Source organism: Crocodylus siamensis, chromosome 4 (genome assembly GCF_052110815.1).
Source record: "Crocodylus siamensis isolate JL-2025a chromosome 4, ASM5211081v1, whole genome shotgun sequence".
NCBI classification, from domain to species: Eukaryota; Metazoa; Chordata; order Crocodylia; family Crocodylidae; genus Crocodylus; species Crocodylus siamensis.
Genome location: NC_143398.1, coordinates 173,834,565 through 173,850,588, shown reverse-complemented (window position 1 = coordinate 173,850,588; position 16,024 = coordinate 173,834,565). Strand labels below are relative to the sequence as shown.

Genomic DNA, 16,024 nt, shown 5'->3' with positions numbered 1-16,024 from the left:
ATACCCTAATACTGCATTCAAGTCCTGAGTTTCCAGCATTTTAAAAGGAAAAATGACACCTGCCACAATGAAGCAACAGAATCTATTACTACCTTCTGTTGCGCCACTGATTTACCTATTGTGTGGCGCAACAAAGAGTACAGATGTCTATTTGGTCAGCATTTGTACTGCCTTAAATTTTTCAGGCAGCATAAACAAGACTTCGGACAATGTCTGCTTCCACCCTGATTTTCATTTGATATGGTGTGACAACGGGCAGCGACATCTGTGGGTGCAAACAGACATCATCCAATTTGTCGTTTGCACCAGCTTAAATTTTTTATGGCAACACAAATGCAGAACAAATAGATGTTGATACCCTTTGTTGTGCCACATGACAGGAAAATCAGTGGTGCAATAAAAAATAATTATTTACTCTGCTGCTTCATTGTGGCAGATGTCTACCACTGCAGGGGCTGGCTGGGCAGGGAAGCCCTGCTTCCCTGCTGCCACATACCCATGCTGTGGGTCTGGTGTAGGGGGAAAAAGTGCTTCTCTGCTCAGCTAGCCTCATGGATGGGCAGGGAAACACCTGGCAATCCCCACTACCCCAAACCCACCCTGGGAGAAGAAACACCTAGCATTCCTTGCTGTCCCAGACCCGCACTTCATGCAACACACAAATACCCATCTCAAATCTTACAACCAAAACATGCACTATTGTAACTTAAATATAATAAATGAATTTTTAATTCTATGAATATACTCTGTTTATGATATGAGGTGAAGAAAGTACTGTCTTGCATTATATGTGAAACAGGATTTTCCAGATTACAAGATACGCCTTGCTTTCCTTACTCTCACAAGTAGCTCTAATGAGCTGAATAGGATAATTTACATGAGTCAGAGGATTAGGCCCAATACTTGGTGTATATATGAAAATGTATGTTGCAATAAAAGGAATGACTGTTCTAGAAACATATAATTTATTCACTACCGTATTAAAAAGGAGCCTAATACAAGCTGTGATATACTGCACAATAAACAGCTGACATTATAATACTCATATGTGCTTTGACTACCTGTGTCTTTTCCATAATTCATCTTGTTCAAGGGCCAGGGAAAGAGAAGAGACAAGTTGAACTAAGCATCCATCTCAAGGCAATATATGTACACTGTAAATATAATGTGGCTAAATTTCTTCTCTTCTTTCTTGCAAATAAGTGCTTTGGCCTGCTTGGTGTCAATGGTGCTGGCAAGACAACGATCTTTAAGATGCTGACAGGAGACATTGGGCCTTCTAGAGGAAGATTGCTGATCCAGGATCAAACTGGGTATGGAGCATTAGATTTCTGAAAATGAAGCATGAGTAAGTCAGTTCAGAAAACAATTATAATTTGTCATTGGCCCCTTGGTCATAGAAATCAATAAAACAAATTTAAAAGATTTAAACAGGCAAAAGAGACTGCATGCAAAGAAAGTGGGTAATTCAGCTATTTGAAAACATAACTAACTTCCTCCAGGCTTGCATTTTACTTGACTGATGCAAATATTTGTTCTGTCAGTAGTGTTTGTCCTGATTTAACACCAGTGTAAGTGAGATCAGAATCAGGGTTTCAGCAGCAAAGAGTCTGCTTCTGCCACTTGTAAGCCCCTGATACACATTACATGCAAGACACAATTAACAGGTTTATTGCACCTTAAATAGTAACCCAGCCATGTGTGCAACTCAGTTTAAGGCATGATAATGCAGCAAATGAAGCACATTCCATTAACTGTGCAATAACTTTATAGTTCATTTGTATCTTGCCTTAAATTAAATGTGTGGTCAGGACCTGTCAAAACCCCACATGCTGCCCAGCTGGGTGGCACACAGCGTTTTAACAGGTCCCGGTGTATGGGAAACTGTATAAACCCTGTATGCTGCCCAGGTGAGAGACCCACATGGTTTTATGGCTCATACACAGGGATCCAGGCATCAGGCTGCAGCAGCTTGATTCCAGGCTACCCATACACCAAGATCTGTATAAACCCCTTGTGTAGTCCAGCTGGGGGGCACATAGAGTTTTGTAACTCTCTGTACATGGGGAACTCAGCATCAGGCTGCCACAGCCCAATGCCAAGCTCCCCATGCTCTGGGACTTGTCAAAACCATGTATACCTCGCAGTTGCATGGTGCACACAGTTTTACACAGCTACTTGTTTTTTTCCTGGCCCAAATTGACAATGAGTTGATTGGCTTCATCTTGCTGGGTGGGGCTCCCCCTGCACGAGCAAGTAAAGTGGGATCAGGATCTAATACCCAATCCCAACATCATATATTCTGCCGTGCACATGTGGCATGACAGGACACACAATGGTTGTGATCAAGGATGAGATCCCATTGTGTCTTAAAGTGAAGGTCTGTCAGGGGCCGTACTCGTACTGACTACTGTCATACTCCCTTTAGTCCCTTTGAAGTTAGCAAAACTAATCATGGACTAAAGAACTTTTGAAATAAAGCCTGTGGAAGCTGGTCCACCTCAATCACTAGATGTATATGTAGAATAGCACGCCACTTATTGTGAATATTTGAGCCCTAACTGGAAACTAAGAACATCAGAGCTCTACAATCTATAAACTCAGAGCATTCCCCCACCACAAGAGAATACATTTTCCCCTTCCTTCATGATTAATTGGGTCTGTAGAAGATTTGTGAGGGTTTAGAATGACTTTTGACTTTCCAATCTAGATCCCTAAGTGATATTGATGAAACACACTGGTCATTGTTTGGATATTGTCCTCAAGAAGATGCCTTGGATGACTTGCTAACAGTGGAAGAGCACATGTACTACTATGCCAGGCTGCATGGCATCCCAGAGAAACATATTAAAGGAGTGAGTAAACCCATTAAACTGACAGTGTTCCACTAGGGCTTAATTCAAAGCTCATTCAAGTCAGCAGCTGTCTTTCCTTTGGCTTTAGTGATCTTGGATAAAGCGCAGTGTCTGTAATAAACAATGAGATTGCCAGTAACATTAAGGAATTACTGTCCAACCTGGGGCTTCCTTATAAGTTGGGAAGTCATGAAACTCGTCTCTTGTGAGACATTGGGTCATCATATATGACAGGTTGAAAACTGCTGCATTAAGAGTCTGATACTATAAGTGCTTAATGCATGATGCTTACTGCCTTAAGTTTTGCTCTTAAAATTAGACTCCCATCATTAGGAAAATTGTCATTCACTTCTTTAGATGCTGGAATCCATGAACTCTCTTTAGTAATAAATATCTGCAGGTTCAAGCCCTAGCTGAAGAGGTAAAATAGGGATTCATAAAGTATTTTTTAATAGGTGTGCCCTAAATCCCAAGTATTTATCTCAAGATATCTCTGTGCAATCACGAATGCTGCTTGCAGATGTGAAACAAAACAAAACAAAAAAAGTGCTTTACTTTAAGCTCAGCGCATCCCCACACCAAGAGGAGCACATACCCAGAACAGGCATTACCTTAGCTTGACCCGGCTCACCCAATACCTGTATTAATTGGGTGCCTCAGTGGGGCTTTTTGGCCTTTTGAATGAATTGGTTTTAGATAAAAGCACCAAAAATCCCTGCTGAAGTGCCCTATCTATACAGATGCTGTGGAGCCAGGTTGAACTTAACATGCTTCCTTTTTTGATAAAGTGCTATTTTTCCCCCCAGGTCTGCAAGCAACCTAAATTGCTATATATTTAAACAGGGACTTTTACAGCTATTTGAAGGCTGTGTCCCTGCTTCAGTCTTTTTTTTTTTTTTTTTTCCAGCAAGAACCTTCCTTGCAGCAAACAGCTATTTAAGAAGAAATGTAATTATGGTATCATAATTGGAGATGAAGAACTTTATCCTCAGCTGATGCAAATCAGCGCAGCTTTGTAGAAGTCAGTGGCATTATGATAGTTTATTCCAGCTGAAGACTGGATCCTGAAATATAGGCAAATGCTTCTGGCTGTCCTATGGCTGATCTTATTCTGAAAGTAAACCACAGGTTTGGGGTTATTTTTTTTTATTATTATTATTTCTTCCCACAGGTTGCACTTCAGCTTCTTCATAGGCTTAATCTGATGCCCTACAAAGACAAAGTCAGTTGTTTATGCAGCTATGGAACCAACAGAAAATTATCAACAGCTCTGGCCCTTATTGGAAATCCCTTAATCCTGTTGCTGGTAAGAAATATGATAGCTTGTTAGGGGAAAATATTCATGGACCAGAAGGAATCACCTAGTCTGTTCTTCTGCATTAGAGACTAAAGAATTTCTCCCAGTACCCCTGTAGTGACACCAGTAACTTACGTGGTTGACTAAATAACCAGTAAAGATTTGAAGATCGAGAGAAAAAGGATCCACTGCTTCCCCTGTTAGTCTCAGTGATGGGTAGTCACCCTCACTGTGGAAAATGTGTGTCTCATGTTTCATTTGAATGTATCTGGTTTTAACTGTCATCCATTTGTTCTTGTTGTAACATTCTCTGATAGATTAAGATCCCTCTAAAACCCAATTTGTTCTATCCCAGTGTCTATTTATCACTGTAATCAAGTCACTTCTCAATCATCTTTTTGAACTATGCAATTTCCTATCTGTAGCAGGTTCATGCTCCAGGGGCAGCCACAACATTCCCTGGTGGCCATGCAATTCCTGCCCCAGCTCTAGCTCTTCAGGTGCCCCCTCACCTCCTGGTTTTGCCCACCATACCTTTGTTGTTAAATTTAATTGGGAGGGAGCCTGCCTAAGGATCTTCAAGTGAGCCTGTTGTTGTTCCTATGTTGGACTTCAACCTTCTTAGCTTCCTTCTTTTTCCTTTTGCTGAACCCTCTAGCTCTAGTTCACTGAGCTAACTGAGCTCCAGGTTTCCCAGCTTCCTTTTTCCACCCTGCTTGGGTGCTGGGTCCTCTGGCCTCAGTCCCAGCCCTTTTCCGGTTTCAGACCTTCCATCCCCACACTCTGCCCTGCTCTGGCCTCTCTTGTCCGAAACACTGCCCTGCTCTGGCTTTGCCCTTGATCCCAGGTCTCTTGTTGCATTTTCATAGATTTCATAGACATCAGGGCTGGATGGGACCTCGGGAGATCATCAACTCCAGCCCCCTGCCCAAAGGGCAGGAAGTCAGCTGGGGTCATAGGATCCCAGCAAGATAAGCATCCAATTTACTCTTGAAGGTGTTCAATGTAGGTGCTTGAACCACCTCCACTGGCAGACTGTTCCAGACCTTGGGGGCTCGGACAGTAAAGAAATTCTTCCTTATATCCAGCCTGAAACGGTCTTGCAGGAGTTTGTGACCGTTCGACCTCGTCATCCCTTGGGGCGCTCTGGTGAACAAATGTTCCCCCAGATCCTGGTGGTCACCCCGATAAAATTATAGGTGGCCATCAGATTTTGAGCCTTCCCCAAGCAGGGCTCAAGGCAATCAGCTGCACCTAGGTCACTAATGGGACCTCCAAATCACCATTTTAGTCCCAAACCCAAGCTGCCAGTGCAGTGTAAGCAGTACAACAACATGTAAGCTCCCTGGCTATAACTCAAACTATCCCCATAATGGGTCCTGAACATAAATCCCAGCTCACTAGCTGTATGTACAAGTCTCCCTCTAGTCTATTCCAGGCTATATCACCCCCATGTCAAGCCCTCAGAGCCTTACTGGTAGCTCCTAGATAGCTCAGCAGTCAACCAGGCATTGTCATGAAAAGTCCTTCCAGGAGCTCCTTCCCTTGCAGCTTGCAGGGCCAGACTGCCTAGCTGTGGATCTGGTCAGGACTTATATGCCCATAGCCATGCCCCCTTCCAATCATGTGCCCTGTCAACTGTCCTGCCGACAGGGATGTTTATTAATTCCAGCCTTGCCGGCTGCCTTTTTCCAATTAAAAAAAACCCCTTTCCTTAAAGGAGCCCATTTTCTTCCCAGTAACAGGATAAGGATTCCTTGTTCTTGGTTTCTTCTCTGCACTTCCTCTGGTTTTTCACCATCCTTTTTAAAATGTGAGCACCAAATTATGTGTAGTATTCCAATATCAGCTTTACTGATCCTTATGCAGAGATCATTAACCTCATGACAGTGCATGTCCCAGAAGAAACTAGTTCAGTGGAGCAGCAAAAATGAGGTACAAGGCAAAGTGTGCAAACTGCCATTTGTCATATTTTAAACTTTGTGGGTATGTACAGACAGTCAGGGAGGTTAGGGGAAGGTTAGATCGAGTTAAAAATGGCCAGCTGATCTAAATTAAGTTGGGATGGAGAGGGGTGGCTAGCAGGGAGGGCTTGGGGGGATTCAGGAGCAAGCTGACTCTGGGGGAGGCATTGGTGAGGGAAAGTGAAGTTTGCAGAGGTCAGGGGGACAAAGAGGGTCCACATGGGAGAATGAGGGAATTAGTAGGGTTCACAGGGGGGTTAGGGGGCTACTGGGGCCTGCAGGGGGAATTGTGGGGGAAGAGTCCGTGGGAATGGTCAGGGGGATTGGAGAGGGCAAGCGGGATCTATAGATGAATAGGCAGGGGAGGCAGGGTCTTGGGGTAGCTGGTAGGGTCCAGGAAGGATCAGGGAGCTATTGGGTTCTGTGAGGATCTTGTACTCTCTCCCCACACCTGAGGACCAGGGGTTATTTTTTGTCCCCCACCCCCTCTACCCCCTAACAAACCAACCCCGCCCTCATCCCACCTACCCCTCTCCCTACCCCAGTTTATTTCCTCAGCTCCTTGCCCCAGTGAATGCCTGTAAAACCAGCACTGTGAGCAGCTGGCAGGATAGGGGATTTGGCAGAACTGGGTGGGGGGAGGTAATGGCTGGTTGGTCTGCAGTGGGGCGGTTGTCCATCTGGGGTTGGGGTAAGCACCGGGGAGCTAAAAATAACCCAATGCCAGGTGGGGTGGGTAGGAAAAGTGCATCCCCCAAGGCTGGAGTCAGTGGCTGGGTTTTCCCAGCCCTGGGGCTGCACTGGGAACTGTTCAGAAGTTCAGTTAGATTGGTCTCAGTGGACTTGATCTAAGTTAGACTACCTCCAAGGTGAGGTTAAATTAGATCACATTGGCCATTTTAGACCAATCTAACTTTCTTGAATTTCTGTATAGTTCACACTTAGATCTACCTAACTAGGGATCTAAGTGTAAAATCTACACCTGGTCAAACTAAGTTAGATGAAGTAGCCATTTTTATCATGATCTAACCTCCCTCTAACCTCCCAGAACATCTGTATGTACCCTGTGATATTTTCTGATCAGCTGTTTTCCAGAATGGTAACTTATCCCCATTGGTGTAAATCACACAGCTCTGATTTTATACAAACTGAAGATCTGGAGCTACATATGCAAATTTCCTTCTAACCATTTATGAATCCTGTGGCTTCTCTTAGGTATAAAATCTCAACACGAGATGAGATGACACAATCAACTTATTTTTACAATATGAAGTTGTTATCGTTCAGCTTCATTATTATCAACTATAACAATTATACAATCAAAACTTGGTTCATAGTTTTGTCAAGAAAGCATAAGATGGGACAAAGCATAATGTATTGTATATGTATTACATATTGTATTATGTAAATCTGAAAGCAGACAATTTGCCACCTTAGTAAATGAGGTAGATAATTACTCTGAAGTCAGAGGTCTGTGGAGACAAAGTGACCACTTGATAGCATCGCTTTTGATCATATTTACAATGAATAGCTATTTTTCATGGAAGTGTAACCTTATCTATATAGATGGAGGCTTGCAATTTTGCTTTTGGGAAACTAAACATGAGATAGTCACATTAGTATAGTATCATGAATAGGAATTAGACTTCTAAATCCCCAAGCCAGCCCAAATGTTTGTAAATTGACATGTTCAGATAAGTTTCTTAAATGTGGATAGGGCACTAAACTGGGCATTGCGTGACCTGCATCCTACTCCAGGCTTTGACATTGACCTACTGTGTGACTTGAATAAGTCATTTCACCTCTCTGTGTCTCTACTTCCCTTCTACAGAGTCTCATCGGTACAGCTTGTAAGCTCCTTAGGGAAGGGACCACCTTTCAGTATGTTTCTACTGGGGCCTCAGTCTTAGACACTATCATTATACAAATAACTACTATTCATAATACTATTGTATATAATGGCTAAGCAGTAGGAGAGTTCATAGTGAATGTAATGATCACCATAGACAGAGAGTAGATATGATGAGCAGACTTTTTTATTCTTTAACCTTACAATCAATCCTTTTTAAAGGATGAACCAAGCTCTGGGATGGATCCTAAAGCTAAACGCCACCTCTGGAAAATCATCACTGAAGAAGTACAGAACAAGTGTTCCGTGATACTCACTTCCCACAGGTATGGTGCATGGGCTCCCTGTTTTGATCTAAGGGGATGTAACAGCTATTGAGTGATCCAAATTCAAACTCTATGTTGAAGCTCCTAGAATTATGGAGGCATTGAAATTGGAGCCCAGATTCAGATTTCACAGAGCTTGTATAATAGCATGAATGCTAATCTTTGTTCATAAGAATGTTGAACTAATCTGGATTGGGATTATGCAGTTTGAGTGTGCCCTGAGTAAAATACAGAAAGATCCATCAGGAAGTACTGCTCACTTAGTGAACATGTATGACTGAATTGTACTGAAGGGCCTACTCCCTGTGGATCAAGCTGGCTAGAGGTTTGAGGTTGTAATGGTTAGAATAAAAAGTTACAGGTTAATTCCCCAATTAGCCCAGGAAGCCAGTTATTCTCTGACCATTAGAGATTGTTTTATTCCAGCTCAATGATTCTATAGAGTTTTTCTATTTGCTTTTCAGCATGGAAGAATGTGAAGCTCTCTGTACCAGGCTGGCTATTATGGTGAATGGAAGTTTTCAATGCATTGGCTCACTGCAGCATATCAAGAGCAGGTCAGGAAATGTATCTACATATAAAAGCAGATCAGCAGCTCTTGTAAAGCAATGTAGCTCCATTGAAATCAATTGACATATGCTGCCTTGTATCAGCTAATTGCCTGGCTTTATGAACTCCAGTCATGTAATAAATCAGAGATATCACTGAAATCATTTTTTTTCTGGTCTTACCAAAACAGAGACTCTTTGATTAGTAATGCATTTCCTTCCTGCAACAACTTTTGGTTCAAAGTTTAGAAGATATGTTCCCATAACACAGATTACAAAGTATATTGGCCATTGTTAATTTAGAAGGTAAAGAATGATAATGATGAATTTTAGGGTTAATTTCTTATCCAGGTTCATCCCCAGACTCATCCACCATTGACCTCAATGGAGTGGCACCAGGGATGGATTAGGTTCATGAGAACTTATAGAGCAGCTGTTTGACTTCTGCATGCTTTTCTGAAACTGCTGTACAGTGGATATTCTGATTTTCTTTCTAGGTTTGGAAGCGGATTCACTGTGAAGATGCATTTGAAGAGCCATACAGTCGACACACAGGCTCTGACGCAGTTCATGCGATCACACTTTCCAAATACATGCCTGAAGGTAAGCAGGACAGACCAGACCAGAGCAGACCAGAAGCAGGAGAGCCTGAAAACAAGATCCAACTCAGTCTCTTTGGTATTCAGAGGGACTGCCTTTATATGTGTGTAGCTTTTACTCAGCAAGTGCCTCCATGTGTTAAGGGTCTGTGCTTTCAAAACTTAAGTGATTTATACACACAAATAACTCCATTGTTCATAACAGAGGCATGGCTGAGGTTTAGAAAACTGCCCAAGGGATATGGGTGCAATTAATTTTAATGGGGATCTGGGCATCCACCATTTCTAGCTGATTTTAATAATCTCAGCCAAAATGTTAGTGAGCATACAGAGCAGATGTCCAATCTTGCAAGAGCCCACCCACACAAGGAGTCCAATTCACTAGTTTTATGTATATTACAATATGAACCAACTAATATGCAAGCTGACAAGTAGTTTCACCAGGGGAAGAAAATGTTTATTATCTGCCAAACTGCCACTAAAACAGAAAGCAACTCAGTGGAAAAACACTGGTCAATAACAGCTAATAGGCTTTTTCTCAGCCAGAAGGGGAGAAAATATTTCCTTCCCTTTAGGCCCCCTTTGGCTCAGCTTTTTCTTTCCTTTTATACTCTGCCTGAATAGGCAAGTGACCACTTGTTAACCCTCTACAGGCTTCAGTGCCTTTACCTAATTCTTGTCCCTTCAGGATCAGCATTTCAGCATGGTGGAATATCATGTGCCAGTTACTGCAGGTGGAGTAGCAAACATATTTGAACTCCTGGAAAACAACAAAACAGCTTTCAAAATCAGGCACTTCTCAGTGAGTCAAACAACTCTAGAGGAGGTAAGAAATAACGAATATGTGATGATCCATTTCAAATAATAAATGTGGAGCAGGCTGGTTACTATACATAATGGACCACCTTTTGAAAGGGAGTTTAATTTGGATTCCTTCTGTATGTACCCACTTGTGTGTGCAGCTTAGCAACATTGTATGACAGTATCTGGATAGGTACAACAGAGGTAGGAAGATGCATATGCAAAGCTGTAAGTGGTACAAAGGATATATTCTGCCTTTGTTCACTCTGTGCAATACTGTTGATTTCAGTAGGACTGCATGGGTATAAACAAAGGCAGGATTACAACTGCATTTTGAAAAGGTGAAATTTGGTCTTCTCATTTAGGTCCTATGTGATTTGGGTTCAAATGCTGACTCAGTCATACCCTTTTTTTGCAATTTGGGACAAATTATTCAATCCCACTATGCCTTGCTATCCCTTTAAAATATTCCCACACTAATATTCCCTTTCTCCCACTGTTTGTCTCTTTAGTTTGCATGCTCATTTTTGTCTCTGTAAGCTAGATCACCCTCTTATGTAAACTAAGATAATTCCATAGGCTTCGGTAAAGCTATGCCAATGTTGGTCAGCTGAAGCTCTGGCTCCATAAGGGGCACCTATACACATGCTGGATGTCTGTTCCAATGTGTGCTAAGTACCATGAGTTGGAGCAGTCTGCTAGAGTGTGTTAATTAATGAACTCCAGCAGCCTCTGTGTTACATCTATTCAACATCTTTGCACTTCAAAATGGTGTTGGGGGCACTTGAACTAAAGCTTATCGAATGAGTTTTAATTGAAGCATCCCCACCACCATTTTGAAGCACAGGACACTGAATACACATGATGCTGCAGGCGCTTTAATTAGAGTGGCTTTTGGAGCCTCTCTACTTAAAGCACTTCTCCCCCCACCCCATCCTGGAGCACATTTATAGATGTCCCTAGAGACCATCACAATGACCAGAGATATCTGGAGCAATAGACTTTGCAGTCACATCCCTAGTATTACCTTGGCCCTTCTCTGTATTCCCCTAAAATAGGGACCCAATAGGCTGGCTGTCCAGCCCCTTTATATCACTGAAATAGTGCAAGGTGGATAGATTGGGAAATAGAAAATACTGACCTGTAACTTTAGATAATCTTGTAACAGAGAATATGGTGTGCATTTGTGTGTGTGTGTGTGTGTGTGTGTGTGTGTGAGAGAGAGAGAGAGAGAGATCCTGCTAATAAGCTAATTAATATTATGTGTGTTGCATATAAATGTAAGTGGGGGTATTTTCAGGTAGATGTGTAGGAAAGTGTGTGTGTGTATGCAGCTAGATTCTAATAGTGAATATTGCATGTTATATGTAAGTGCATGTATACGAGTACCCCTATATGTACATACACCTACAACACACACATGTACAGTGTTCACTTTTATGATCTATGTATGACCATAAAGTGTGCTTTCAGACTGGAATTTTCAAAGCAATTCAAGATACACAAGTGCCTATATACCATATGACTATCTTTCTTAAATATTCCTCTGAGCAATCTCAGCCCAAATGTAGAATCCATTCCCAAACATCTCTTTGAGGGATTTGGATCATATAAACCTCCTCATTTTTCCTCTGTTTAAGACATTTCATATAGCTTATATTTTCCTTCAAATTTTTAGGTTTTCATCAACTTTGCGAAAGATCAAACTGATCCTGACAATTCAGATGCAAGCCCAGTACATCTCTGAGACAAGAAGCCAAGATACCAGCAAAAACAACATCTATTAAAGAGATATTGTGCGGTTAAAAAAAAAAAAAAATCACTTTTTTTTTTTTTTTACTTACTTTATTACTAGCAATATAGTAAATACTTAACTGGCATTAGGTTACATACTGGATTGTTTTTTCCATAGTCTATGTTCAATTCTATGCATATTGAGAAGCTGTTGACATCTGTGTGATACTCCTGAGTTGCTGTTCACTAGGGCTGTGTGAAGCTTTGGTCCCTGATTCAATTTAGTGGAGATTCAGCCCGATTTGGTGGCCGAATCTCTGAATTGGGATCGAATCAGAGGACCCTTTAATCTCTCTGAATCAAATCTTATAAACTTATAAACTCACTAGGGGGGACCAGAAGGGTTTAGGGGAGACGCTGTTTCCCTTAGCGCCCCCTGGCATGACAAGGAACAATGGACACAAGTTATTAGAGAGTAGATTTAGATTAGACATCCGCAAGAACTACTGCACAGTCAGGGCGGCTAGGAGCTGGAACCAACTTCCTAGGGAAGTGGTGCTGGCTCCTACCCTGGGGATCTTTAAGAAGAGGCTTGATGCCTACCTGGCTGCACTCATTTGAGTCCAGTCTTTCTCCCGCCCAGGCAGGGGGTTGGGCTTGAAGATCTACAAGGTCTCTTCCGACCCTACTTCTATGATTCTATGAAATCAGAACCCTCCAAGTCAATTTGGAAAGATTTGGAGATTCGGACATAGAGACAGCTTTAAATGTTTTTTTCTACATACCTCTAGGTAGCAGGGGCTCATGAATGCTGTGATGCTGAGGCACATGGAGTGTCCCACAGAAGTGCGGGGGGCTCCCCACATGTTCGACAGCAGATCTGGAAGTGGATCAGAAGCACTTCCGGTCTGCTTCCAGGTCTTCCAGGGAGCATGCAGGGCCCCCCCGGTGCACCCCCAGCTCGGCAACTGGTGCCTCCTGGGTCTGGGGGGCACCTGGGGTCCCCTTGTGGCCAATCAAATTGAATCACTGTCCCTGATTTGGGCCAAATCCCAATTGAATAGGGCCCACTTCGCATACCCCTACTGTTCACATGCTCTAGGAGCTCTTTGCTAATTGCTCTCATGAAGAGGAATTTACAGATGCTGCTATGGATGTAGGGATGTAAGTGTAAAGTGGGATCGGTAACTTGGGCACTAGCCTGTCTTAGGATACCCAGATTTCATTCCTTGCTCTGCCTCAGGCTCCTTTGGGGATCTTGGGAAAGTTACTTATTTTAACAATTCCAATCAGTAAATGGGGTCAGGAGTGTTGTAAGGATAAATCATGTAAAGGACTGTGGGGTACTCACACACTCCAGTAAAAGGGGCCATGTTGTATTCCTACATAAAGCTTTGCTGTGTTTGTCGATTTCTGACAGTATTACAGTATTAATACAGTTATTTAAAATGCTTTTTTCCCTGTTGTTTTTGTTTGTTTGCATATTGTGCACCAACTCTGCCTAACTCCCACAACAAACTGCCTAGTCCCAAGCAATTTTCTGCTACTACTCCATCCCACCTCAGCAAATCCAGTAGCTGCTTTAACCACTATGAAACATTGTGCCCAGAAAAATTTCCTTGCCTGAACCACATTCAGTCACCACCTCTCTACCTCTCCCAGAACAGCAAACCTGCCCACCCCTGCAAAATCATTCTTGTCTCTTAGAGCCCAGAAAAACAGGGGTAGAGCTTCCTAGAGCCCGGGGAGATGGAGGGAGCACTTCACATTGCCAAATTCTCCGTGTTTCCCACTTGACCTGAGCAGTTGACCAGTTTATCAAGGCCTGGAAGGATTATTGCCATTTGAATGGAAAATTGATTGTTCACAAATAATCTTTTATATATAAATATATATACAAAGCTTTGTTTCATGAGCAGAGTAGAAATGAACAGCATTTTCCTTGCTCAGAATATGCCCAAGTATTTTTTTTTTTTTTGGGGGGGGTCCAAATATGGGTCTCCACCAAGCTCTGTGCTCATAAGCTGTGTCTCTCTGCTTCCTTTCAGGATCATGTTTCTTCTACTCCTGGCTTTCTGCCTTCAATGTATACAGTCTGTTGTCTGCTTCCTGTGTTTCCAACTAGGGAAACTGCTCAGTTTCCTAGTTTAGCTTGGGGTTACCATGTTGCCTATTATGGGGAGAAGGGGCACAAATGGATTTGATTGTTTCATCTATCGAGTCTGTGCCTATTGGCTTTAATGAGACCTATGATTGCTTTGGAACAAAACCCTAGTGTTGGCTGCCAATTACATCCTTCAGCATAACAAGTTACTACAATAATGCTGTCTCATTTTCTTAGTTCAGGAATACTTTAGCATGCAGATGAGAACAGATAATATTATATTATCCTTAATTATTTGTATTACCATAATGAATATGAGCCCTAGTCACAAACTGGGACACACTGTGCTTGGCGCTGTACAATGCATAATTATAGTTTGCTTATAGCATCTGCCTACCTGCTCAGAAACCTGACCATTCATTCCTACTTTGGGTGTATCAAAGCTCAACGGATTGGCTGGGTAAATGTCTTAGCCAGGGCATGATGCTGCTTTCAAGGAGGACACCCTGGGAGTCTTTCTTGTTTGCACTTAAATTTGAGGTACTAAGGACTCCTCATCTGGTGAATATCTGAACATAAATGCTAGGTGTAGAAGGACATGTAGGGCTTGTTTCTTGCATCTCCCAAGCACTCAGGTAAGTATTATAGACAAGCCCTAAAAGTCCCAGCTCCAGTCTGTTGCTGATATAAGAAGACGGGATCCCCATGAAGCTGTGTAAAGCTTCCTTTGCAAAACCTGATATGACATAATTCTCACTTATTTCAGGCTCGCAGACAAAATTCAAACTTGGGGGGAGGGAGGGATGCTCAGGGGGCCAAGGGAAATTTTTCATAAATCTAGTGATGACAATTTTTTACCCTGATCTTCTGCAAAGGAGTTTTGCTAGTTGTGCTCAAGTGTGATTTCAAGGATTGCTGCAAAAGACGCACAAGGACAGGTATTGTAAATAACTAGTATGCTTTGCACCTTATTGTGGGATTCAGTATCATGTTTTACTACACAAAGGTCATATTCTACCCTGAATCTTCATGCAAACTCCCATCAACAACTTCTTCTATTGTTGGTAGTAAATAGCCTGCGATTCCCAGCCCCCTAACCATAATTAAAACTGGAATTCAGCCTTCTTTAGAGAATGAACTTGACACCCCTGGTTTATATGTAACTGAAAATGCTGCCCAAGCATTCATTGTAGCCTCTATTAGTGTTGTTCTTTCTCTGTGAAATGCTGCCTTTTTTGTTTCCATTGCATATATTATACAAATCACAGTATAAAATTAAGCTTTTTTTTCTGATGGAGGACTTGCTTTAGCTGCAAAGGATTCTGAGCATGAATGTCAATGATTTACATCCTATCTGTAATTCCAATCAGAGCATTATTTTATTATGTCAATGGCTTTGCACTGCCAGTGGAAGATAGATCTTCAGACTCTGTCCAGATGTACTTTACATTTAATTGAGAGAGACTGTGATACAAAGCTATTCTTTTGTCCCTTTGGATTCTACTAATCACAAAAGGAAATGATTCATTAGAATCCTTCAGCAAGTTGCAATTTAATTGGGTAAAAAAAAAAATCAGCTTTGAGTTTTCTACCCAATTTTAGCATTAATAGGAACATCTGCTTTCTACAGAATGTGCCAGGGGTATGAGATATTCTTCCCATTTATATTTCCATATAAAAAAATAAAACAATTATTGAAATCAAGTTTATAGGTATCAGTGCAAGCATGCAAAGGTTTACATATTTTAAGTCACTTAAATGAGAATCAAGGAGAGGTTGCATCAGTGATTTTCTGTTTTAAGCATTTAGTGAATAGATCATATATAACAAAGGCTAGGACTGCATTTCCCACATATCATTTTGCACTCTAACATAAATAGTTTTGAGCTTTGCAGATCCTTCTGACTCCAAAATTTACTTTTCTGGAGGAGAACAAACCACAAACTT

General features: G+C 41.9%; 1 protein-coding gene across 1 annotated transcript in view; it reads left to right on the top strand.

The window, feature by feature from the left end:
* The window catches only part of ABCA12 (ATP binding cassette subfamily A member 12), a 131,431-nt gene extending 117,965 nt beyond the window's left edge, over nucleotides 1-13,466 (top strand). The window contains 9 exon segments of the mRNA XM_090044936.1: nucleotides 1,204-1,313; nucleotides 2,711-2,855; nucleotides 4,027-4,161; nucleotides 8,188-8,291; nucleotides 8,756-8,848; nucleotides 9,337-9,442; nucleotides 10,127-10,264; nucleotides 11,918-11,973; nucleotides 11,975-13,466. Coding sequence (XP_089901062.1) covers nucleotides 1,204-1,313; nucleotides 2,711-2,855; nucleotides 4,027-4,161; nucleotides 8,188-8,291; nucleotides 8,756-8,848; nucleotides 9,337-9,442; nucleotides 10,127-10,264; nucleotides 11,918-11,973; nucleotides 11,975-12,026 — 939 coding nt within the window. The 3' untranslated portion in view covers nucleotides 12,027-13,466.
* The last annotated feature ends 2,558 nt before the right edge of the window (nucleotides 13,467-16,024 follow it).